The sequence below is a fragment of the Eurosta solidaginis genome, chromosome 3 (assembly GCF_040869045.1).
Source record: "Eurosta solidaginis isolate ZX-2024a chromosome 3, ASM4086904v1, whole genome shotgun sequence".
In the NCBI taxonomy this organism is placed as follows: Eukaryota; Metazoa; Arthropoda; class Insecta; order Diptera; family Tephritidae; genus Eurosta; species Eurosta solidaginis.
The window spans coordinates 157,847,648-157,871,913 of record NC_090321.1 but is presented as its reverse complement, the minus strand read 5'-3'; the positions used below and the strand labels follow the sequence as shown (position 1 = coordinate 157,871,913).

Genomic DNA, 24,266 nt, shown 5'->3' with positions numbered 1-24,266 from the left:
TACAAAAATCTACCTACAAAGTACTGCTCCTGAACAGGTTTTATGACAAATTTTGTGTTAAGCGAACAGTTTCGCGTTTAAGGAAACGAAGTTTTAACTTTTTTTTTGCATTAGTCTAAAACAGTGACATTGCCGGATATTAGAAATATTTGAAGAAAAACTGACTACTCTTTGGTTCATTGCTTCACCGCTCAATTTTGTAGAGAATCCCACATTCCTCCTTTATTTTAATAGCACCTTGTTGATCGAAAACACCATTAAATACATACTTCCGAGTTTAGGAAAAACGGAACTATGAAACGCTGGTAGCAACCTCTAGATTTCAGTTTCTCGAGCGCATCTTGGGCTAGGTTAGGTTCAACTTGCCGCTTCATGAGGACCTCACATAGACTGAATGAGTCCGTAGTGTTACCAGGAGTTTATTTAACGACCAAACTTAAAAACCCTATCAAAAACCAGGACCTATGTTATAAAATAATTCCGTCCTCTTGGCAAATACTAGATGCTTTCTAGGGCCTATGCCACTTGCTGCTTCTAGATATGACAGCTGTATCACTCCTAATAGTATTATGCCAATTTCACACAGAGGCTTAATGAAATAATTAGTCAAGTTTTCTACATTAAAGCCCTAATTGAACTCAATCTTCCATACAAAATACAAATTCTTAATTATCTCATTATTGCTTTATTGAATGCCTAATCGAGTGAAAAATCCAAGTCTGCTTTGCTTGGTGCTTCTATTTTTACAGTCAATGTAACAAATGACAATCAAAAATAAATTTTGAAGAGTTTGTTTGGACCAATTTTAAATCTTATGGTTTGCTGGGTTGAGCTTATTGGTCGTCTAAATAAGCAAAATTTGTTTTTGTTTGATTTGCTTCAACGCGTTTCAACGCTTCATGCGTCATCCTCAGGAAGCTATTTATTGAAATATTTTAATAGTTTAAAATTTTTTTAACAACAAACATGAAATTATTACTTACATTGATTAATTTACATAAATAGTATCACATTTTTTTACACTGTGTACAGAATACATATACATATATAGGTACCTTAATGTTGACATTTACTTGTTTTATTTTCTTTTCGCACAACCGCAGTATAGACATTACTTATGTTGTTTATATCTTCTTTGAAGTTCATTACATTGTTTATCTTTTGCTGTATTCTTAAGCTCTCTAAAATTAGTCTTGTCTTTTCTCTTTTTTCTATATCTAATATTTGTGCATTGTCAAAGTCCGCTATATGGTTACTCTTAGTCAAATGTTGCGCGAGAGCTGTGGTCATTTTCTTGTTTTTTGCATCCGCTCTGTGTTCGTTTAGCCGTATACCCAGTTGTCGCTTTGTTGTGCCCACATAGTACTGATCGCATTTTTCCTCATCTTTGCCGTTGCACTTTATTTGGTACACTACGTTATTTTGTTGCTCTTTTTCCACTTTGTCCTTTGTTTTGGTAAAAATATGTCGTATAGTGTTGTTAGGTCTGTGGGCGTAATTTATATTTTGAGATTTTATGGTTTTTTGGAGTATTTTGCTATCCGTTAAACCCGGTATAAATGTTACTCCGATAAATTTTTGGTTTTTTTTCCCTTTCACAATTAGATGTTTCCTTTTCCTCTTTGCGTATTTTTTCCTTTGTATTTTCTAGAAGCCTGTCAATGAGCTTCTGGGGATAGCTGCTTTTAAATAAATGAAGCGTTGAAACGCGTTGAAGCAAATCAAACAAAAACAAATTTTGCTTATTTAGACGACCAATAAGCTCAACCCAGCAAACCAAACAAAAATAAATTATTTTCAATGATTTACGGAAAATAGAAAAACACGAAAAAATTCAGAATTTTATTTTCGCTGTATTTGCTGCAAAAGATAATATGCCTTTTTCGGAAATAGGCACATATTTGGTTAGGTGCAACAGTTATGGGTAGTTGCGCATGCATTTGATTGTACTCATAGTTAAGAAGGAAACGGCTGATTTCCATTTTAACTATTTTTTGTAAAAACGAAATATTTTTTGGGGCTGCTGACAGATGTTCGCTTAATGAAGCAAAAGGCCCTGTATGAAAAGGGAAACTTTCTTATTTCATTAAGTAGAATTGTGATCCGATTAAGTTTCTGTGTGAAAACGGTATTAGCCTGGGCACAAAAGGTGATCGATTGTTTCCTCCTCCAACCCGCACTTCATGCATCTGCTATCACTGTCCTATTTAAAGGCATGTTACGCCAGAAGCAGTGTCCAGTTAGAATACCCGTCATGAGTATAGAGTCCTCTATTTGTGCACCTCTTGCCTTCTCTTAATCTCGCCCAATCTCATTGGGACATCTACGGAGCAAGCTTTAAGGGTTGCGCCTTTTTTAAGCTAGTCCATCCGCTTTTTCATTCCCATCTATTCCCATATGCCCTTGGACCCAATATAGTAGATGTATGCTTCTTCCTGTCCCGATTCTTTCAAGGGATTGCTTACATTATAATACACTTTTAGATGCTCTACTATGCTAGATTATTGCCTTAATTGCTGCTTGGCTGTCAATATAAAAATTAACACGGCTGCAGTTTAAGCTATTCTCTTCCAGTGTTTCTACTGCTTTGGTTACGGCTAATACTTCCACTTGGAAAACGCTACAGTAATCTGGCAGCTTGGATCTGTTTATTTCATCATAAGGGTTTGGCTATACCGCAGACCCTAGTCCTTCCACTACTTTGGAACCATCTGTGTACACATGTATCGCCTCGTCCGCCATTTGAGCAGCCTTGCGCCAACCACCCATCTCTATTGTGGATTTAAGAGCCCCCTCGAAGCACAGATAGGGAATCAAGTAGTCTGTTCGTCCAGTAATTGATGACAATATACTACTATTACCGTATGGTCTGCTCTCAAGCCGCCCGAACTTTACGCAAACGTATATAAAAGTTTTTGGACCGTGAAAGATGGAATTTAATTATTAGCTTGGATTGGTTGGTTTTGGTGGAAACTCCCATATGTGTTCGGATAACTTAAACTTACCTTTTTATATTTCTTATGTTTTATAGGTGCCTATGGTACAGTTTACCGGGCCAGAGATAATCAGTCAGGAAAGATTGTCGCCATCAAAAAAGTTCGTATACCTATAACAGACAATGGGGTTCCAATGTCAACGTTACGGGAGATCGCAACATTAAAACATCTAAATGCCTCAGACCATCCGAATATAGTTAAGTGAGTATATAATTAATTTTTATAAACTATTTGTACTATCCTAAAATCAGGCTTGCACAGCCAAAGCCATTGTGGATAAGAAAATTGTGATATCAGGGCTAAAAATTTGTTTTGTTCGTCGTGCCGATCGGACGTGTTTTAGTTCGCTCTTTGAAATTTTTATTTGTTTCGTTTGGATTTTTTCTGTTTATTTGTTTTTCTGCCAATATTGGCGCAATGGACAAGTACTGTGGAAAATGTGACAAGTGCTTTGGTCGAAATGAATCCCTAATTGTGCCGTGCGGTGGGCAGTTTGTCTGAATATGATGTGGACTTGCTCATAAAAAATCGACACCTCAGTTACTTGTGTACGGAATGCTTGAATTCCTACGAAAAGCTTTGCAAGGCCTATGACACTGTCCTAGCTTCACACAAAGTTGGCTTGGAATCCGCATTGCTCGCTATAGACGTGAAATTCAAGCTTTTGTTTGACCAGATAGCTGAAATAAGAAACGATTTTAACACCCATGTTAAATCCAACAATAATAAATCCGACAATAACAAATCGAACGAGTGCCGTATGGATGCGACGACTGATACTACCAGTCAAATAAAACCTGCTGTCAGCTCTGTCAATGCTACTAAAACGTTGAGCAGTGGTATAAATAGTTGCGCGCTCACACCACTTGCCGTGTCTATATCTCCTCTCATTCAGCCAATTCAGCAATGCATGCAATGCCATTTAGTTGCTCGATCACCTGTTTTCGCAAGCTCATATACATTGCCTTCTACTGCTAACACTGAAATTGCAAACCTCCCCTCCTCGCCAAACACCGCAATTCCTAACTTGTCCAATGCCCAACAGCTGGCGGCGCCTTTTGTTGCAGGTAATAAATCTGCACCTGCTAAAGCTGACACCTCTGTTAATGCCAATGTTGCTAACACAAATGCTGCTAACTCGGGCGCTTCTGTTATTGCTATGAATGCTAGTGCCAATGCTGCTAACGCCAACGCTGTTAATGCTGCTGTTATAGCTAAGAATTCTGCTAACACCCACCTAACATTTCCTTCCAAAAGTAAACCTGCTAAAGCCAATACCAATGCTAAGTCGAACCCTGCAGCTGAAGCCAATGCCGCTGCAAGCCCTAATACCAGATTACGCTCTGCTAATGCTACTGCCGCTGTTGCAAATTCTGCTGATATGAGCAGTGCTACGGATTCTGTTGATGCTTCTGGACCTGCTGCAAACACTCTTAATAATGTGGATAGTGCTACTGTTGGCCGTCAAACTACCGGTGAAAGGAACAGCCTTAAGAGGACCATAATTAATGGTTGCAATGGGAGCACCGAGCTCGAGGCTGTTGTTAAAAAGAAATGGGTTCACATTTCCTCCTTCAAGCCGACGGTCTCCGAAAGAAATATCATCGATTTTGTCTCAAAGCATGCTGGAATTGACCGCAAACATCTTTCGTGCTGTAGTTAGTGAAAAATGGTGTTCCACTCGATAGCCTGGAGAGCATAAATTTCAAGCTCGGAGTCACTACTGCTTTGTATGACAGTCTTTTAAACCCTAACGTTTGGCCAGCTGACTTCAACGTTCGGCCCTTTCAGCAATTTGAAATTCAGTCTAACAACGAGCTACCCAACCAGTTGACAGAGCGGGTAGATCACTGAAAATTTATTTCCAAAATATAGGCGGCATGCGCACAAAGGCGATAGATGTTCTCCTGTCCTCATCCCGGATGGACTACGATGTTTACGTTCTCGTCGAAACTTGGCTTAATGAGGACTTCTTCGATGAAGAGTTTTTCGATCCTATGCTCTTTGTAACTTATCGCAAAGACAGAGATTATATCAAAACCGGGCTAAAAGGTGGTGGTGTTTTGATCGCAGTAAAAAGAGGCTTACGTGCCTCAGTCTTTGAATTACTTCACCGCGATTCCCTAATCGATCAGCTGTGTGTCCGAATCTCTGGCTCTTCGTGTTATACGCTCATCTGCTGTTCATACATACCGACAAACAGTTGTGACAGTCTATAGAGTGCTCACATCGAAAATATTGCCAACCTTTGGGAAACTAATGCTGATGCTAATTTTTGTATTCTTGGCGATTATAATATGCCGGACACCACATGGCTGAATTTACAGAATAATGGCATTTTAACTCCTACAAATTTTACGCGCTTACATGAAATTAATCTCATTGATAGTTTTTTAAGTTGTGATCTTATCCAAATTAATCATTTATTTAACACTCTTCCTAGGTTGCTTGATCTTGTGTTTGTGGCCGAAAATTTAATATTTGAACTGTCTGAGAGTACTCTCCCATTATGCGCGTCCGATAAACATCATGTTCCGCTTGCTATATTTATTCAATACTTTGACGCGATTCCCGTTTCTACTCTCGCGGACAATCTTTCTTTGAACTTCCGGCGAACTAATTTTAAAATAGCAATTTTGTTCAAAAATTGTCGAAAGGAATGATTTTAGCTTTTATTATCTGTTATTTACTTATATTTTAGTTTTTGTTGACAAAATAAAAAGGACGCCACTCACTGTCGCTACCCAAAAATAGACTTAGGTTTAATCTTGCTACAACGGCATTCGTGATTGATTGTCGTGCTGCTATGTCGTGCCGAAAACAATGATCCTCATAAGAACATGTGTAAAAATAACTTGACAGATGTCGCTTTGTAGCCGCCGTCGTGAATGTAATCAGGCCTATCTTCTCCATAGACGTCAAAATAAAGACATAACCGATCACCTGATTTAGATACTATCGTGGTCTCATATTGCGTCTCTTTCTATCACCCGATGAAGATAGCCGATGATAATCAGCCCAATTCTAAATATTCCCTCCGAATTTTGTTCTCGCGGATTTTTTTCTTCCCGCGGAAAAATTCCTCCAATTCTTTTCCCCTAGGGAGAACAATAATTGGGGAATAGGAATACGAATTTTCGAAGTCAGCTGTTTTGTCACTTAAAATTTCGTTGCGCATTTCTTATTTTGTTAAAAAAATAGAAAAGTTTAATTATTGTTGCGAATTTGTTTGAAATTAAGAAATAAAATATAAACAATGCACAGTAGGGGAAACTGGGGTACATTTGACTTTGGGGCACATTTGACTATGGGCTTTTCGATGTTATGCCAGTACAATCAATCGAATTTATAAATTAGGAATGGTAAAGTATTTGTTTTTACTCAGTTCCATGAATTTTCCCGTTTTTGCGTACATTTTGGTGGAGCAGCACGTGTGTTTCTCCTTTTTCGACATTCTGTGTTATTTTGTTACAGTGATACGTAAGACATTTGTGATGTCAGTTGAGTTATAATTTTAAATAACCAAGTGAAATAAACTAATATTATTTCCAATAATTTCGAAAAGATTTGCGAATTTGAGGCCAAACGAATTTAAAAGATAAGAAAATGTCAATAATTAAAATAAACGGAGATGGGGCACATTTGCCATTTTTGAAGGGGGTACATTTGACTCTTGTCAAATGTACCCCATCTTAGTTCTTTTTATGTATATCGTGAGTGTACCGTTATCTAGTTTTCGGTTAATATTTAGGAAATATGGTTCGTAATTACAAAAAGAAGACTAATCGGTGTGCTATAAACGAAAAAAATATTAGCAACGAAATAAGAGATATCAGAAATGGGAGAGAGACTCAAACTTCAGCTGCAATCAAATATGGAATAAAAAGAACAACCCTAATCATGCGTTTGAGAAAAAAATTGCCTTCAGGCAAAATCTCCGATTCTGGAAATGACAGCAGCTCTGGAGATCCTTTCAAATACCAATCGAAATACACAGCAAATCAGACATTTACTAAACAACAAGAAATCGATATTTGTGAATACGTCAAGAAATGTGCGTTTTATTCTTATGGCTTATCGTATCAAACTTTAAAACTACGCTAAAGCAGTCAATATTATTGTTCGCACTACTTGGGAGAAATCAAAAGAAGCTGGAGATGATTGGCTTTACGGATTTCTTAAAAGAAACCCTTCTATCTCCCTTCGTAAACCTGAAAAGATCAGTTTGGCAAGACTACGTGGCTTTACTAAATCAGCAGAGGAAAGCTTTTTCATAAACCTTGCTTCGATATATGAAAAATATTCATTCCAAGCAAAGGATATCTATAATTTGGACGAAAGTGGCGTAACTACGGTGATGGAGCCTATTAAGGTAAAAAATAGTTATAAGTGCGTAACTGCCAAAATCGCTAAGGCGGCTAAGCGTCAATTAATGATTATGATGGTATTTATACGTTTGAGAGTATTTTTAGTTTATTTGGAAACATTATGCTGATTTGCGCAAATATTATATTTCATCTCTGCAGATTTATGCTGCAAAGGGACAACGTTCGGTTTCTCAAGCATCTTCCGCTGAACGTGGCAGTTTGGTAACAATCGTCGGCATAGTTAACGCTTGCGGAAATCGTTTGCCTCCAGTTTATATATTTCCTCGTCTACGTTTTAGTTAAAGATTCAGAAGTGGATGCATGCCGGGTTCATTGGCAATGAATACAAAATCCAGATGGATGATTTCAGAAGTCTTTGTAAATGTGCTGAAACACATTCAAAAATTTACGAATTGTTCGACTGAAAATCCCATTCTAATTCTACTTGATAATCATGCATCACATTGCAGTTTAGAGAGAATTAACTATTGCGCAGATGCCGGAATTGTATTACTTTCTTTTCCTCCACATACTTCCCATCGTCTTCAACCACTGGATGTATCAGTTTTCGCCCTTTTAAGCAACTTTGCCGCAAAGCCTTTACGATTTTCTAGTCACAAATCCTGGTAAACAAATCAGTATATAAGACATCGCAACATTAACCCAACAACCATCTCAAAGATCATTCTCTCCCGAGAACATAATGAACGGATTCAGAGCAACTGGAATTTATCCTCTCAATACCCAGGTTTTTCAAGATGAAACCTTTGCACTGGAGGCTGTTACAGATGAGCAAGGCGCACCCGTTGTTCCTAAAAGGTTAGACGATATTATTTCATCGCAAAATATTATAATGAACACAGAGAGCAACATAAGTGATTCTACGCCATGCGCCACACCAGAATCTGTCAGGCCTATATCGCAACTTCATGCGTCCAAGAAATCCTCAAGAAACGCCGCTTCTCGAATCCTAACGTGTTCAGCTGAAAAACGAATGATTGAGCAGGTTACTATGAAGAAAACTTTTCATAATGCCAAACGCACTCTTAAATTTTCACAGAAAAAAAAAAACAGCGCAGGTACAAAAAGCAACCGAAAAGAAAACGCCAAATTAAAGTGGATTCATCTGACGAAAGTATGAGTGATGTTAGCTACGCTGAGACAATTGATTCTAATGGATTCGCTGCTGACGATGAAGGTTATCTTGAATCTCGGGCAAATGATATGGAAATACACAAAATAACTGATGATGAAAAGTTGGATGTGGGAGATTATGTTCTAGTTAAATTCCAAGAAAACATCGAAAAGACCGTCTTCTATGTGGGTCAAATAATGGAAGCATTTGGCAACTGCACTTTTAACATAACCTTTTTTCGAAAGACATCTCCTTCGAGTTTGGTCTTTGTTAAACCAGAAATAGAAGATTTGGCTGTAATTATGCGCAGTGAGGTAGAGCTAAAGCTGCCGATTCCTGAAAATCCTGCTTCTACTTCACGTTATCGTACAAAATATATTTTTAAGAAGGATTTATCCAACTATTATATAAAATAAGTTCTTGGTATTTATATTTTCTAGTTTCGGACATGTAAGTGAAATATTTGAATTTTGTTTTTGCACAATAAAAATAAAAAGACTGAATTACAAAATACTATTTTATTTTATATAAAATACAACACAAACGTTTTTCTTTTTCAAATGCATATAGGTGTCAAATCTCCCCCTCCTAAAGTCAAATGTGCCCCGTGACAGGGGTACATTTGACAAAATGGCTTTTCTCAAATAATTTTAAATTAAAATGCACTACAGTGTCCCTTGAAAGAAATTCGGCCAAAATTGTTAAGTTGAAAAATGGCATTGTGGAAAGCAAACATTCTTTCTCTTATTGTCCAATCACGCTTCGAGGACCATGGATTCAAATAAAAAGTGTCAAATGTACCCCAGTTTCCCCTATTGCATTTCATGTGGTATTCACTGAAATGAGTAATGAATTGGTGGCACAGCAACATCACAGAGGAGCATAAGAAGAAGACGGCGGCATAATACAAATCCGCCGGAGTTGCCTGCTTCCATTCAGCAAAGCAATTTTCTGGCGGCCAAGTCGAGTTGAATTCGTATTTCGTCATACGCCAAAATCTATTTAAGCCTTCTTAACCCTCCTATAGATTGTGGCGTCTGGCCAGACGGGAAGGTTTTATTTTCGTGAATAACTTTACTGCTACCCACCCGATCAGGAAAAGCTTTAGTGACTTTTTAAGTTTAGAGACGGTCTTTATAATAATTCCGAAATCGATATTTTTTCCTTTTATTTTATTTGTTTTTTTTTTGTACCAAAGTTAATTATGTCACATTTTAGCGTTGTCGTCTGGCTAGACGCACATAGCCCATGAACCAATAAACAGATCCCGCATTAAAAAATGAGAGAGCAAAAATATCATAGTTGGCTGGGAAATAAATTTCTCGTCGTGACGTCACGCTTTTGACAACATGTTTTATTGCTGACGCAGTGTTCAGACTTTATTCCAATCGGAGTATTTTGCTCCGCGTTTACCTCCTACTACATTTTTTATCTTAAAGGCTTATTTGAGTGGAGTTGAAAACTAAATAGTATTACTACCTAATATCTTTTGGGTGAAGTTTTCAATACATATGTACGTATGAAAAGCTGATTGTTTACAAGTGACGATTGGACAAAATGATTGTTCGTGTCTTACGACATGTTTGTTCACATTTTTCGTATGGAATCAGAATAGAAGGAGTAAAATGCAAGCAAAAAATGTGTCCGGACGAAATCTGTAAATCCTGCCTAAATTCAACATACTGCTCTTGTTGAAGTTTTATATAAAAATGAAATACGTTGAGTCAGTGAAGTCAGCTAACCCTGTTTTGCGATAACAGTCGCCAATTGGGAGCACCAAGCGAGGTCAAAGCTTCCTCCAACTGTCTTTCCAAACTCAGTGAAGGTCTTCTCTTTCCTATGTTTACAAACTGCCGGAACGTATTCGTTCATCCGCATAACATGACCTAGCTAGCGAAGCTTTCTGTTTTTATTGGCTGCACTATCGTCATATCTGCGAAAAGCCCATATAGCTCATCATTATACCTCCTTCGATACTCGCCGTCGACATCACGGATAGGACTATAAATCCTCCGGAGAACTTTTCTCTCGAATACTCCAAGAGCCATCTCATCTTCTCTCGACACCTTCCATCATTCCGAGCCATACTCCAAGAGCCATCTCATCTTCTCTCGACACCTTCCATCATTCCGAGCCATACATCAGGACAGCTATGATGAGTGACTTATAGACGAGAATTTTGTTCGTCGAGGCAGGACTTTACTTTTCAATTGCTTAAAGAAGCACTTGTTGCAAGACTTATTCTCCGTTTGATTTCTAGGCCGACATTGTTTTCGCTTTTGATGCTGCTTCCCAAATAGACGAAATCCTTCACAGTCTCCAATTTTGAATCCGTCAACAGTGACGTGGCTACAAAGGACACGATGACAGCAAGTACTTCGTCTTGTCCACATTTACTGCAAGACCCACTGTTTTTGCTTCTTTATCTTATACCAGCTCTTCGCCTCCATGTTTGAACAGCCCGGCGGGTATCCCGTCATTACTTGGCACCTTGTGATTTTTTACCCGTAATATTGCCATTCGCACTTCGCCAAAGTTGGATGCCGGAGCGTGTTTTTCATCATCGGCAATCGGGGTATCGGGTTCATCTTCCCCCACACTCTGTACGTCAGCTACCAGGTCGCCATTATCATTCCTACAGAAATTTGCCCCGGTCTTGAAACCTTTTGTCAGTAAAAGAGTATGAAAAATGTATGATAAACCAAAAATAATAATACTATTTTTCGCGATATGTATCCGGGGAGAAAGAGCCCACTTTTCTTCCAGAATGTTGTGTGCTAATGGGAGCATTAGTTGGTAATCCTACACGTTTTAGGCCGACTCCATGTGCATCTGATAAGGCAGATAACTTTTTTGCTGAGAAACTTTTCATGACGAAAACACAATCGAAGGGATTGCCAAGCCACCAAATAAATTTCATGTTAGTTGTTCGCCCGCTTTCAAAAAGGAAAAAAAATATACTCCGAAAATTTTATTTTTACTCCGCCGTAGTCGTTTACTCAGGTAACAGTTTTAAATACTCCGAATACTGGTAACGAAATATGAGAGAAATGTAATAAATCGAAAAACTTCAAAAGCGCTACGTCATCAAACTTTTTTTTCAAATTCGATTACAAATACAACAATTCCGGAATGCGAGATCTTTGCTGATTTGTTTATGCACATAGCCTATAAGACATAGTTCGTATTCATTTCAAAATTTATCAATAAAATTTCAAACTTATTTCTGGGTTGTCACAGTGTGCGACGAGTTTCTTCAAAATTTTAGTAAAAATTCAAATATTTGTGGATTTTGTTTTATCTTTTTTTTTGTACCAAATTTGATTATGTCACTTTTTAGCGTTGTCGTCTGGCTAGACGAACATATTTTTAAGCCTATAAAACCTCATAGATCGAATTCATTTCAAAATATATCAATAAAAATTCAAACTTATCACATTGTGCAACAAGTTTTCTTCAAAATTTAAATAAAAATTCAAATATTTGTGGATAAAGTTCAAAGTGAAAAATTTTGTCTGGCTAGACGACAACGCTAAGATGTGTTGGATTTATTCACCGCTAATTGGAGGGTTAAAAAATCCTTGCGCAATTTTTGGATGGCTGCATCAAATATACCAAGAGCTCTTCCGTTGCTTATGATATACCGTTCGACTTAAAATAAAGAATATTGTGGTAGAATGTACATATTTTATCACAAATTTGTACAGATAAGTGTTCTTTCTTAAAGGAACCAATTTCCTTTAACTATTTCGATGCATTCTCTTTAATTTAACAAGTAAAAAAACTCCTAAGTAATGAAAGAGAAATCTCCCTCTCACTCACATTCATAATACCCACTTTTCTCCCATAACCGGTTTCCGCTTTTTCGAACATTGTTCAGAATAGAAAGAAAGGGAAAAGTGAAAAAACTCACAAGGAATTTTTATTTAGAATACGAGGAATGGGAGAAGGGAAAAAAACTCGCCCAGAATTTTTGTTTAGAATTGGGCTGGTTGTTGTTGTAGCAGTGCTTCGCCCCATCCAAAAGGCCCGATCAATCTAACGGGAGTCCAAGGGAACTGGCTGTTTCAACAGGGGTGGACCAGAGTGAGAGGGGTGGTAAAGACGTTTGTTCCACATTGCAATTAAAGAGATGGCTGGTATCATGTGGGGACACATTGCAAGCAGGACATTTATTTTTTGTGTCGGGGTTGATTCTGGATAGGTAAGAGTTTAATCTGTTACAGTATCCAGATCTAAGTTGAGCTAGAGTGAGTGTTCTTTGAGTACTGGATTCACCTGGCAATTCCTGGCGTAAAGGTCCGACGCTTGTTTGTGGAGTTCACTGAGGGCCTGCTTGTGTTTTTTGGCTCCATACGGCTAAGTTCTCAGGTGCCGTATTTCCCCATTATTCTTACGGAGAGGACTCCTTAAGCCCCTGGGCGGTGTTGGCTCATCAATCAAATGTCTGTTGGGATGCCCAGGTTTATGGGTATTCAACAGGAACTGTTTGGTTAGCATTTCATTTCTCTCCCTGATGGGGAGTATTCTCGCCTCATTATGTAGATGGTGCTCTGGGCACATAAGAAGACAGCCCGTGGCGGTTCTGATAGCAGTAATTTGGCAGGCCTGTAGCTTCTTCCAGTGAGTAGTCTTTAGGCTTGTCGACCATATCGGGAACGCGTAGCATGCAATCGGCTGGCCAATTGCTTTGTAAGTGGTAATGAGCGTTTCTTTATCTTTTCCCCAAGTACTGCCAGCAAGAGATTTCAGGATTTTATTACGGCTCTGGATTTTCGGTACAATTGCGGCTGCATGCTGACCAAAATGCAGATCCTGATCAAACGTCACACCCAAGATTTTGGGGTGTAAGGCAGTCGGTAGCGTAGTGCCATTGACGTAGATGTTCAAAATGATCGACATTTGGGACGTCCATGTTGTAAATAAGGTCGCCAATGATTTAGTCGGTGATAATGTAAGGTTTCGCGAGGTGAAAAAACTGGATTGATTGATTATTGTGCAGTCATCGGCGTAGCACACGATAGTAACTCCTTCTGGTGGCGAAGGTAGCTTTGATATGTAGAAGTTAAACAAAAGTGGGGATAGGACACCATCCTGTGTCACCCCTTCTTTAATTCTTCTTGGTTTTGATGTTGCGTTTCTAAATTGTACCGATGCCTGCCGACCACCCAGATAATTTGCGGTCCACCTTTTAAGACTTGGGGGAAGGGTAGACTCTTCCAGGTCTTGCAGTAACGTGCCATGGTTGACCGTATCAAAAGCTTTTGATAGGTCTAGCGCAACGAGTACTGTTCTATGGTGTGGGTTTTGATTTAAACCGCAATTTATCTGGGTACTAATGGCATTTAGCGCGGTGGTGGTGCTATGGAGTTTTCTGAAGCCATGCTGATAGGCTAGCTGTAAATTTACTTTGAAGTAGGGGAGCAAAATGGATTCAAGCGTCTTGGCTACTTGCGATAGGAGAGATATCGGGCGATATGACTCTCCTATGGTAGCTGGTTTCCCAGGTTTTAGTAGCGGGACCACCTTGGCCATTTTCCATTTTTCGGGAATGACGAAGGGGGAAAGATGCAGGTTGAAGACATGCGCTAAATATTTGAAACCCTCTTTCCTTAGGCTTTTGAGCATCGGCATGGCTATGCCGTCTGGGCCCACTGCTTTGGATGGTTTAGCATCACCGATGGCATTCTTAACCTCTTTGGCGGTGATGGTAATTGGAGACGCGCTGAATGTATGCTTATGTGCGTGTCTGTTGGCCCTCCGTCTATCTTTGTCGACCGTAGAATGCATTATATATTTTCGGCAGAAAGCGCTCGCGCATTTTTTCACATCCGACAGCACTTAATCACCAAAAGCGATTAAAGTTTTGTCATTGTGCTTGGACGGATTCGATAGGGATGTTACGGTGGACCAAAGCTTACCCACACTGCCAGAGCGGTTACAACTACTTAGATGCTCCTCCCATTTCGCCCGCTTGTGTTCATCCATGATGCGTTGGTTTATATTCCTTATTTGGGGGTCACCGGGATCGAGCTGTCTTATAAGGTTACGTTCTGCCGCTAAATTTGCGGCCTCCGCCGGAAAATGAGGCCAAATTTCGGAAATTCTTCCGGCGGGAATAAAGCGAGCCGAGGCGGATTCAATAACCTTGCGGAAAGCACGCTCCCCTTGGCGAGCATAAGTCGGGATAGGGAGGGCAGCAAAGCGGCTGTCTGTAAAGCATTTGTATTCATCCCACTTTCCTTTTATGTTTATGAAAGTGTGTTTTTCGATGACGATGAAGTCGGGGGTACGCTCGAGCTAAATAAGTATTGGCAGGTGGTCGGATGCCAGTGTTACCATCGGCTGCCAGTTGACGCAGTTTACGAGTCCTGTGCTCACGATTGATATATCTGGCGAACTGTGACAGCTTCCTACCATACGAGTGGGGGCGTCTCCGTTTATTGTGCAGAACGTCGTTTCTTCTATTTGATCCGCCAACATCTCACCCCTGCTGTCTGCCTGCAAGTTTAAATACCATATGTCGCCTCCATTTCTGCTCTTGCGATCTTTTCAGTGGGCATTATACCCAGAACAGGTCGGCGGAGCAGATATTGCTGTGAATTTAATCTCTTGAATTCAGCAATGCGGATGTTGTACCGCTTCATGAAATCTACTATCTCCGTGATCTTCCCAGTTGATCCATTACAGTTTAATGCATAATTCTGAAGTGCAGCGTTGTCACTCTAGGAGTAAGAGACGGGTAACTACGTCTGAGTTGTGAAAGGCTAGGACGCAATTGCTGTCGTGGCCCTGGGACTGGAAGTCCCTGGGTGAGCATTGGGGTACCGGGTGTATTTGGGATTGCGGCCTGGCAGCATGGCGCAATGAAGCCCGTCGGGGGTTTCCGTCGCGAAGACCAGAACATCTAGGAAAGTGGCACTGTCCAAGGCAGGAACTGCATTGGGCGGATGTCGCAAACATATATATTCTCTGCTGGCAGAAGGTGCAAAAGGTGGTAGGGACTAAGAGTCTGTTTCCCTGACCTACACGATTGCTGCCGGAAAAGAAGGGGAAAGAAGACAGGGGCGGGGGCTGATGCTCGGCATTGCTACCCACTCTACTACGGAGATTGTAGTTATGAGTGGGAGCGGCCGTATGAACTGGTAGCGCCGTACGGGGAAAACTACGGGACGCGTGGGCGTGAACAGCAAGGAGCCACAAAAGATTTATAAAAGTTACGGAGACGTCGGGTTTTGGGATCTAGCCCAGAACAACCTATCCGATGCAACCATCCTTTGCACGTGACACACTGACAAGAGTATGACCGTCCTAAAAAGATTCTTTTCCGGCAAACGCAGGAAAACCATTTCTCTGAATCGGGGTCAGGAGACGGACCCGGATTTGGTTAGATACCGTCTCGGAGCAGGAGAATATGGCGCAGTCCCGCTGCAAGGAGCTGCTGGGAAGATGACAATTTGTGGGAGGGACACAACAAATTAAATGGGCTACATAGAACCGAGTAGCTCCGGTACATATAACCGACGGCCTTGGGAAGCGTCTATTTGGTTGTTAATGTGATTGTTAATAGTACAAACATTTGTCTAGATATGCCGAGATATTTGACTATATCGGGTTGTTTAATTATACAGTTAGATTCGTTAGACATAATTTTGAATTTTTCTCCAGTTTTTTTTTATATTTGAGTTGAATTTTTTGATAGGGGGCGAACAGAACAGTTTCACATTTGTTGGCGTTTACTTTGCGTTGCCAATCCATTGTATATTCTTCAACGGTATTATCTATATATTAATACGCTAACAAAATTTCCATACAATCAATTGATAGGCTGTTTCGCATAGTTAGCGTAAGTAAAATCATATAAAAGTTATATGAATCGATTCGTATGGATCGGCCGCAGTGCATAGGCCTATTTTTGTTAACAAATATTACTCTATTTGTTTAAATTAATAGAAAAAGTTTTTTGTAAATTCGAAAATCTATGCAAATATCGAAATTGCCATCTGTAGGACCCATTATGTTCACAAACCCCCCTGAATTCGAAATTCCAAAAGCTGCATTGTCGCGTTGCTCAAATATTTCATCTCTACATATGTACATTAGACTGGGTCGATTTAATAACCGATATCGCGCCATTGATTTTTCGATAGGATTTGGGCTCAGGAAAAAAAGTTCCACTACGCATACCCAAAAAAATAATTTTCGAGCCTGCAAAAAAAAAATTACGAAAGGGTAAATTTTTCGACCAAAACACTCCCCAAAACCCAAAAAATATTTTTTTCAAAAAACTGTTATCGCCAACGTTTTTACAACTTTATCGTAACGAAATGATATCGGTTCGTTGGTTAAGCATGCCTGTATTAAACGAAAAAAACGACCCAAATACGTTTTCGATTTTAGGTCGAAATATTGCATAGGCAGTATATTACCCACTATATTTATTATTAGGCTAACTTTGTTGGATTATAAAAAAAATAAATAAATGTAAGGCGCGATAACCTCCGAAGAGATCTAAGGCCGAGCTTCTCTTCCAATTTGCGTCGTGCTCCTCTTGATTTTCCCTACAAATTGGCCGTACGGGACCTACATTTTTTATGCCGACTTCGAACGGCATCTGCAAGGCAGATGATTTTTCACTGAGAGCTTTTCATGGTAGAAATACACCCGGAGCGCTTGCCAAACGCTTCCGAGGGGCGACCCCGCTTAGAAAAATTTTCTTCAAATTGAAAAACCTTATTTCTAAAATTTTGATGTTGCTTTGCCCGGGGTGTGAACCCAGGGCAGACGGTGTGGTAGGCGGAGCACGCTACCATCACACCACGGTGGTACATATGGTAAATATGTTTGCGTGAATAAGTTCAATGTTTTTGTTTGTTTTTCTTTTCCTTCTAATTTATTCTGCTTGGTTATATCTTAGTATTATAACGTTCACAGACGATATTTTATGGAGTGTTTACAAATTTAATACAAATTAATTACGTAGATAGATCTCAATGGGAATTCCAACATTAAATATCCGAATATTAGAATCTTCATATTTCCACAATGATAACATTAAAACCCGGAAAAAAGTCTAAGTGCACTTATTGCGATTTTATATGGAACTGTTTACTCACTTCACTTAATTTCTTCGCACTTTATTTTTTCCTTTCATTAAAATTTTTGTAGTAAACTCTGCCTTCTTTCTCATTACATAATTTTAAATATGTTGGTTTGATGAGCTTGAGGCCGTAAAGTAAATAAAACACGTTTATTTTCCTTTTTATTTTTAAAATATTTAATTGGTCGATATTTCGACTTCAAACTGAAGTCATCATCAGGACTATCATAAACAAGAAAACAAAAACCAAAGATATAAGAATTTTTACGAGTTCAAATATGTACAAAGATATGTATATGTATGTATATATATGCGGACAAATAGAACTTACACGCAATGATGTGCTTGATCGACTGATAAGGTGGTTGAAAAGTTTGTTCAAAAGGAATCAAATCTTAATATATAAAAAGCACGTGTCACAAGTTTGAGGCCAATGGACTCCTAAACTGCTGAACCGATTTTGAATTTGTTTTGCACCCCGCGTGTAGTTTGATCTAGCTTGAAATATAGGATAGGTTATATCTCAGTTTATAGTCGCAATATTATTTTATTGCAATTTTTTTATTTGTTTATACGTAATATTAAAATGTTACGTCAGGTTTTGTGGATATACTTCCGTGTAATTGTTTGGTGTTTAATTAAACAACCTGCTTATCAATAAAAAATATTATAGCGAATGATATCAAGTATAGCACATCACCAGGCCCGTCGAGAGGGGGGGGGTTTTCTGAGGGGGCCCGCGATTTAGAGGTACTATGCCATTTTTTTTTAATACAGGAGAGTCTTTAGTTGTTCCATGTGCAATTTTTAAGCCGAATTTCAAAAGCAACGAAAATCTGCATTTCGTTTTAATATTATAGTGAAATGTGAAAGATAAAAATCTATATATAAAACGAAAGGCTAAAATGTGTGTTAGTTGGTCGCCGGTGTTTGAAGAGATGTGTCGGTTGATTTTGTTCAAACGTTCACACAAGTTACGTAAACCTCACGCGGTGGTTACTACAGGTACAGGGTCTCGAGATATAGGCCAAAACGTGGGCCAGTGAATGCCTAGACAGTGATTATACAATATTGATATCAAATGAAAGCTGTTGATGAGTGCTTTGGTACAGAGTAATATATTATCCAGAGACGGACTGGGACTGGGATTAGGACTAGGACTGGGACTGAGACTCTGAGTGGGACTGGGACTGGAATACAATACATACCACCCTCTGGGACAGGCAATAAGGGATGCAGAAGAATGAGAAGGAATTGAGAGAAGAGAAAAGAGAGAAGGAGATTGAGAAAGAGATAGAATGAGATGAAGATGGAGATAGATTAAGCGAAAAAGACGGAGGGAGGAGTGAATAAAAGCATTGGGAAAAAGTGAAGAGGGGGGGAGGGCAGAGTCAGACGGAAAAAGCTTATTAAAATGTATGCAGATAGGCCAAATTTAGGGCAGGACAACGTCTGCCCGGTCTTCTAGTAAAAATATAAACAAATGTATAAAAAATTTTAAGGTACCGTATATGTAAACAAAAATTAATACCAACAATACCTATATAGAAAGAGCATAGAATAATAAGACAAAAAGCATATGTATCATCTTCATTCTTGTTTTTGTAACCAGGTTATATTACGATGAGCCATGCGCAGCCTGCATTGTGTGCTTTTGTTGTTTCAGCACCAAGTTTCGGTAAACCCTTGCACATTGCACAGTGTCTGATTTAAAATTCATTCTCCTATTATGAGGGGTGTTCAAAATATGAAGCATTTCGAAAATATATCTTTTGTTATAGTGTTTCGCGGTATCCAAAATTCTAACGTTTTCAAAATCGGGGTGATGCCCAGTATTATTGCAATGGGCAGACAAGGCTGTTATTTTCCGAAGAATTGTTCCTTAACTTTATATTCGACTTGTGTCCGGAAATCCTCGTCTTCAGTTTTTGCTTAGTAGTCCCTACATATACCTTGTTGCATATGTTGGACCCGTCACCAGTGCATGGAATTTGATAAATTAAGTCAGATTTCTCCATCTTAGGAATCCTGTCTTTCATGTTGTTGTATACCTGTCTGAGAGTGTTATTATATGAAAACGCTATTCTGTATTTTTCTTGATCATATAAGTTTGAACTCTTGATTCTCTCTGCTATTCTAGGGACATATGTTACTGATTTGTATATTTTGGCATTTGTGTCACTTGACCTGGCGTTGTGGGTGCTTTTGTGAAAATTTCGTACCAGTTTATTTACCAGTTCGTGGGGAAATTCATTTTATGCTAACGTTTTCTTAATAATAGATATGTTCTTCTTGTGAAACATTTGCCGCTTATCGTAAGAACCCTTCTAATGAAATTCTTCGCGGTATTCAATATTGTTTGCGTTCATGTTTTGAGTTGTAATTAATAAGCATCCCGGATGCAGTTGATTTCTTGTACCAGTCGATTAGTAATTTATTATTCTTCCTTATTATCAAAGTATCAAGATAAGGTAAATGACCATCTTTTTCTACCTCTATCGCGAACTGAATGGTCCGGTTGTACCCATTGAGCATATTAATCATGTTGTCAATCTCGTCTGTTCTCACAACAGCAAATAAGTCGTCGACATATTTGGTCAAAAGACGTGGCTTGATAGTGGCATTTCTTTCAGATTTGCTCAACAATTCCTCCATGACGATATCGGCTATGACTGGGGACGCTGGTGATCCCATGGGCATTCCTGTGCGTTATTCATAGAACTTTCCATTATATTTAAAGTAACTATTATCTTTGATGCAGTATTTGACCATGGTTAAAAACAAGTCCTTGGGTATCGATGTGTGTTATTTTATGTCATTGCACCTAGCAGCTATGATATCAATGGCAACATCTACCGGAATGCTGGGGAATAAAGATATTACATCGAAAGAAACTAAACTTTCGTCATCGTAAATATATGTACCCTTTATCTCCTCTTTGAACTCGTCACATCTTTGACGTTGTAATTGGAAGATTTAGTTAAGTGTTTCAGAATCTTGACGACATATTTACATAATTTTTACGATGGGGAGTAAACGGACGAACAAATAGGCCGAAGCGGTATGCCGTCTTTTTGTACTTTCGGCAGACCATATATTCTGGGTGGGTTTGGCGTTTTTACAAGTGAGGAAATTCTTTTCTTTCAAATCAATGCAACCTAACTTGAACATCTTTTCAACTATATCGTTATTCTTCTCTTGCAATTTGTACGTCGGGTCCCGTTTCAGAACTCTGTATGTGGAAATATTGTTCAGTATTATTTGCATCTTTTTATCGTATTCGGGTTTGTCCATTGTTACCGTGACGTTGCCTTTGTCCCGCTTAGTACAAGCAATTGGTTGTTGCTTTTAAGGAAACTTTTTGTTTTCTGTAAGGTCTCATATGTGAACCTGTCCCTCAGTGAAATTTTCTTTTTGTTTAGGTGATCATGTATGAGTGCAGTCAAGTTGTTTCTCCCCATTTCCTGTTTTTCTTTATCTTGTAAAGTTTGCAGAATATTCTCCCCGTGTGCAATGATCTTGAAAAGGGGGAAATTCCTGTTATTTGATGGGAGGGCATATTTTGGACCTTGTGAAAGAAGCCACTTTATATCTTCCGGAATGTTTAATTCCGTTGTGTTACCAAACCACTCTGGTACCACCCTAATATTTAATTTCTCCATTTATTTCCCTCTTAGATTTTTGTACTTATTTGTGTGTGCCTTCCTAATGTTAATCGTTTGCTTGTTCAACAAATAATCTTCGCTCTCAAAAAATGCGGTTGAGTAGCGTGAGTCGAGTATTTGTTTGATCTGAGTTCTCGGTATATTCGTCTCTCTTCTGTTTTGTCTTAAAAGTTCGTGTTTGATGCATATAATTATGTTAAGTAGCTTCGTCTGTACTTTATCAATATATGTGGATACCATATTCGTGAACTTACGTAGAATTCGTCTGTTGTAGATATTGTTGTTTATGGCGTACATGATGTTTTTTGTTGCGTTGTTGATAAAGTTCGGTTAAATATTTTAAAAATAAAAAGGAAAATAAACGTGTTTTATTTACTTTACGGCCTCAAGCTCATCAAACCAACATATTTAATCATACCGAATAAGGCCAACAAAATATAGAAATTACATAATTTTTTTATATTTTTATTTTATTTTTTATGAAGGTATCTGGTAACATTGCCGTGCGCGGACGTGTTTTTGATCGCTCTTCGAATTGTTATTCTTTTTACTTTGTAAACAAGTTTTATCTTTTATAAATATTCATTAATATAATAGAAAACAGTTTATAAGTTTAATTTCGTATTAAATCTTTACACAGTGCAATATACATAGTGGCTTTTTGTGCAATTTAAACATTCAGTCTGTGTGTTCATAGATCATAGATTTTCACAAAAATTTGTGATAACTGCATACCTTTTTGTTGGTAGCTGCTATTAGCAAGTCATTGTGTGCCTTTTTTGCTTTCTGTTGTGTTCGCTGCTAGCTATACGCTGTCTTGCGATTTGCATCCAGTGCTCCAAAATAACTCTCGCTCATATTTTTTGAACAGCTGTTAATTTATCCTATACTTATAGTTTCTTTTGCCTATTTTTCTTTTGGGTTTGTTTAACTTTGCAATCATGTTGGATTGCTGTGTCAAGAAGTGCACCAATCAAAAGAAAATTTCCCGTGGTGATACTTATGTTTGTTGTTGGCTCTGTGATAATATGGCTTATGTTATCTGTGTCGGTTTCTCTCACATAGGTGGTCGGGTTGTTGACCTAATATTCAGCAAAATTGGACTGAACTGGACATGTCATGATTGTCGTTCCGTAGAAAATGACATGCGAACTTTTATGAGGCAAACTCAGAAAGAGTTCAACAACATTTTTATTGGGTTTCGTGACCTTAACGAAAGATTCAAAACGATGGAAGCTCACTTTAAAAAATTGAAAGTGATATCTGAATCCCCAAAACGTAATAAATGTATGCCCAACAATGATTCCAACTTGTCTTCGAGTCAGGGGCAAAGCTGTCCACCTAAGAATGTCCCATCAACCGCGTTGAATGATACGAACAGGCTTGCCAAAGACGTTATGAACAATGCAGCTCAGGAATATCCACAACTCTCTGTCGAGACTTCTCGCGAGACGATCTCTGGCAAATTAAATGATGCACCAGCTGTTTGTTCTACGTCACCAATGTTGATTTCGCTGGACTCCCCAATTCATCCTACACCTCCACCGGTATCTTTAGCTCCAACAATAACAGTTACCGATACTGGGGTTGTTGCTAGCGATACAAGTGTACCTGAAAAAAATAGTACTTCATTGACGAGCTCGATAACCAACGCTAGGTCAAGCAATGCGTTTTCTGTAAACTTTCCTACAACGGCCGCACCATCCCAGCTCTCTGGTGCGCTATCCGCTACTCCTTTGCAGGTAACTGCCGTGCCACCTCGTAGGGCTGTATTTGTGTCCCGACTACACTCTTCGCTTACCGAAAATAATATTGCTCATTACGTTTGCTCCAAGCTTGGTATTGCACCCACTAGTTACATCAATGTGTATAAATTTAACTTTAAATATGAGAGACACATCTCATTAAAATATCCCTTTCAGATGAATATATCGATAAGGTACTTGATTCCTCTTTTTGGCATAAGCATACTGTGGTTCACTTGTTCACAAGAAAGGCGAGGGCCGAACCTGTTTTATTAGAGCCAAAAAACGGTATGACGAACACAGTAATAACAACACAAAGGTAATTGCTGATCTGGCCCGTCTTGTCATTAATTACCAAAATGTTCGTGGTTTACGATCAAAACTTGTTCCTTTCTTCCTTAATTCTTTCAACTTTTCTGCACAAGTTGTAGCTTTTGCGGAGACCAAGTTAAAGCCTGATAATTACAATTCTAAGGTTTTTTTCAAATAAATATGCTGTTTATCGGCGTGATCGCATCACTAGAGCGGGAGGTGTCCTTATTGCTGTTGAATCCAACCTATCATCTGAGTTGATTTCGCTGGACAATATCTCTCATATCAAATTCATAGCAGTTAGGCTTTCATTCGGTAGCTATAGCGTAATTGTTTGTTGTTACCACCTCGTTCGGATATGGATGATTATGCTAGTTAGTCATAGCTCGGCCATCTGCGATTTGCATTCGCAGTTGGGAGATAACGATCGACTTGTTGTTGGTGACTTTAACTTGCCAGCAGTTAGTTGGGTTAATATAAGTGATTCAAACTTTTTAACCCGGATAAGCCTGAAACATATTTTATTGTCTAATCTTTATATTTTTTTGAAATCATAGTTATTACTTGCTAGTTTAAATAGAAAGTAGGTTAAAACTAAACTTTCTGCTGGAAAAACTTGGAAAAGCGGTGTTGTTTTTAAACAACGATAGTAAAATGACTTACTATAACTGTCATGTAGAAAGAAAACCAACTATTGGAAAATTGCATGGTTTTGTTTATTTATTCATTGAAATAAGTTTACAGAAGATAAGAAAAAATAAAATTATGTAGGAGTGTGATAATTTTCAAAGCAGTTTTTTGGATGCAGATTGACTTCGAATTTTTTACAAAAAAAGTTGGCATGTTTGTGACAAAAATCGCACCGCAATTGACCTTGTCGATATTTTACTAGGTGGTCTATACTATCAAAACGTGAATTTTTGTGAAAACCTTTTGATGTACGCCC

General features: G+C 38.6%; 1 protein-coding gene across 6 annotated transcripts in view; it reads left to right on the top strand.

Annotated features, from left to right (window-relative positions):
- Cdk4 (Cyclin-dependent kinase 4) overlaps window positions 1-24,266 on the top strand; it is a 205,416-nt gene that overhangs the window by 117,447 nt on the left and 63,703 nt on the right. For all 6 annotated transcript variants that reach the window (XM_067773490.1, XM_067773487.1, XM_067773488.1 and 3 more), the window contains exon 3: window positions 3,032-3,197. In XM_067773490.1, the coding sequence (XP_067629591.1) occupies window positions 3,032-3,197 (166 nt within the window). The remainder of the gene's footprint in view (window positions 1-3,031; window positions 3,198-24,266) is intronic.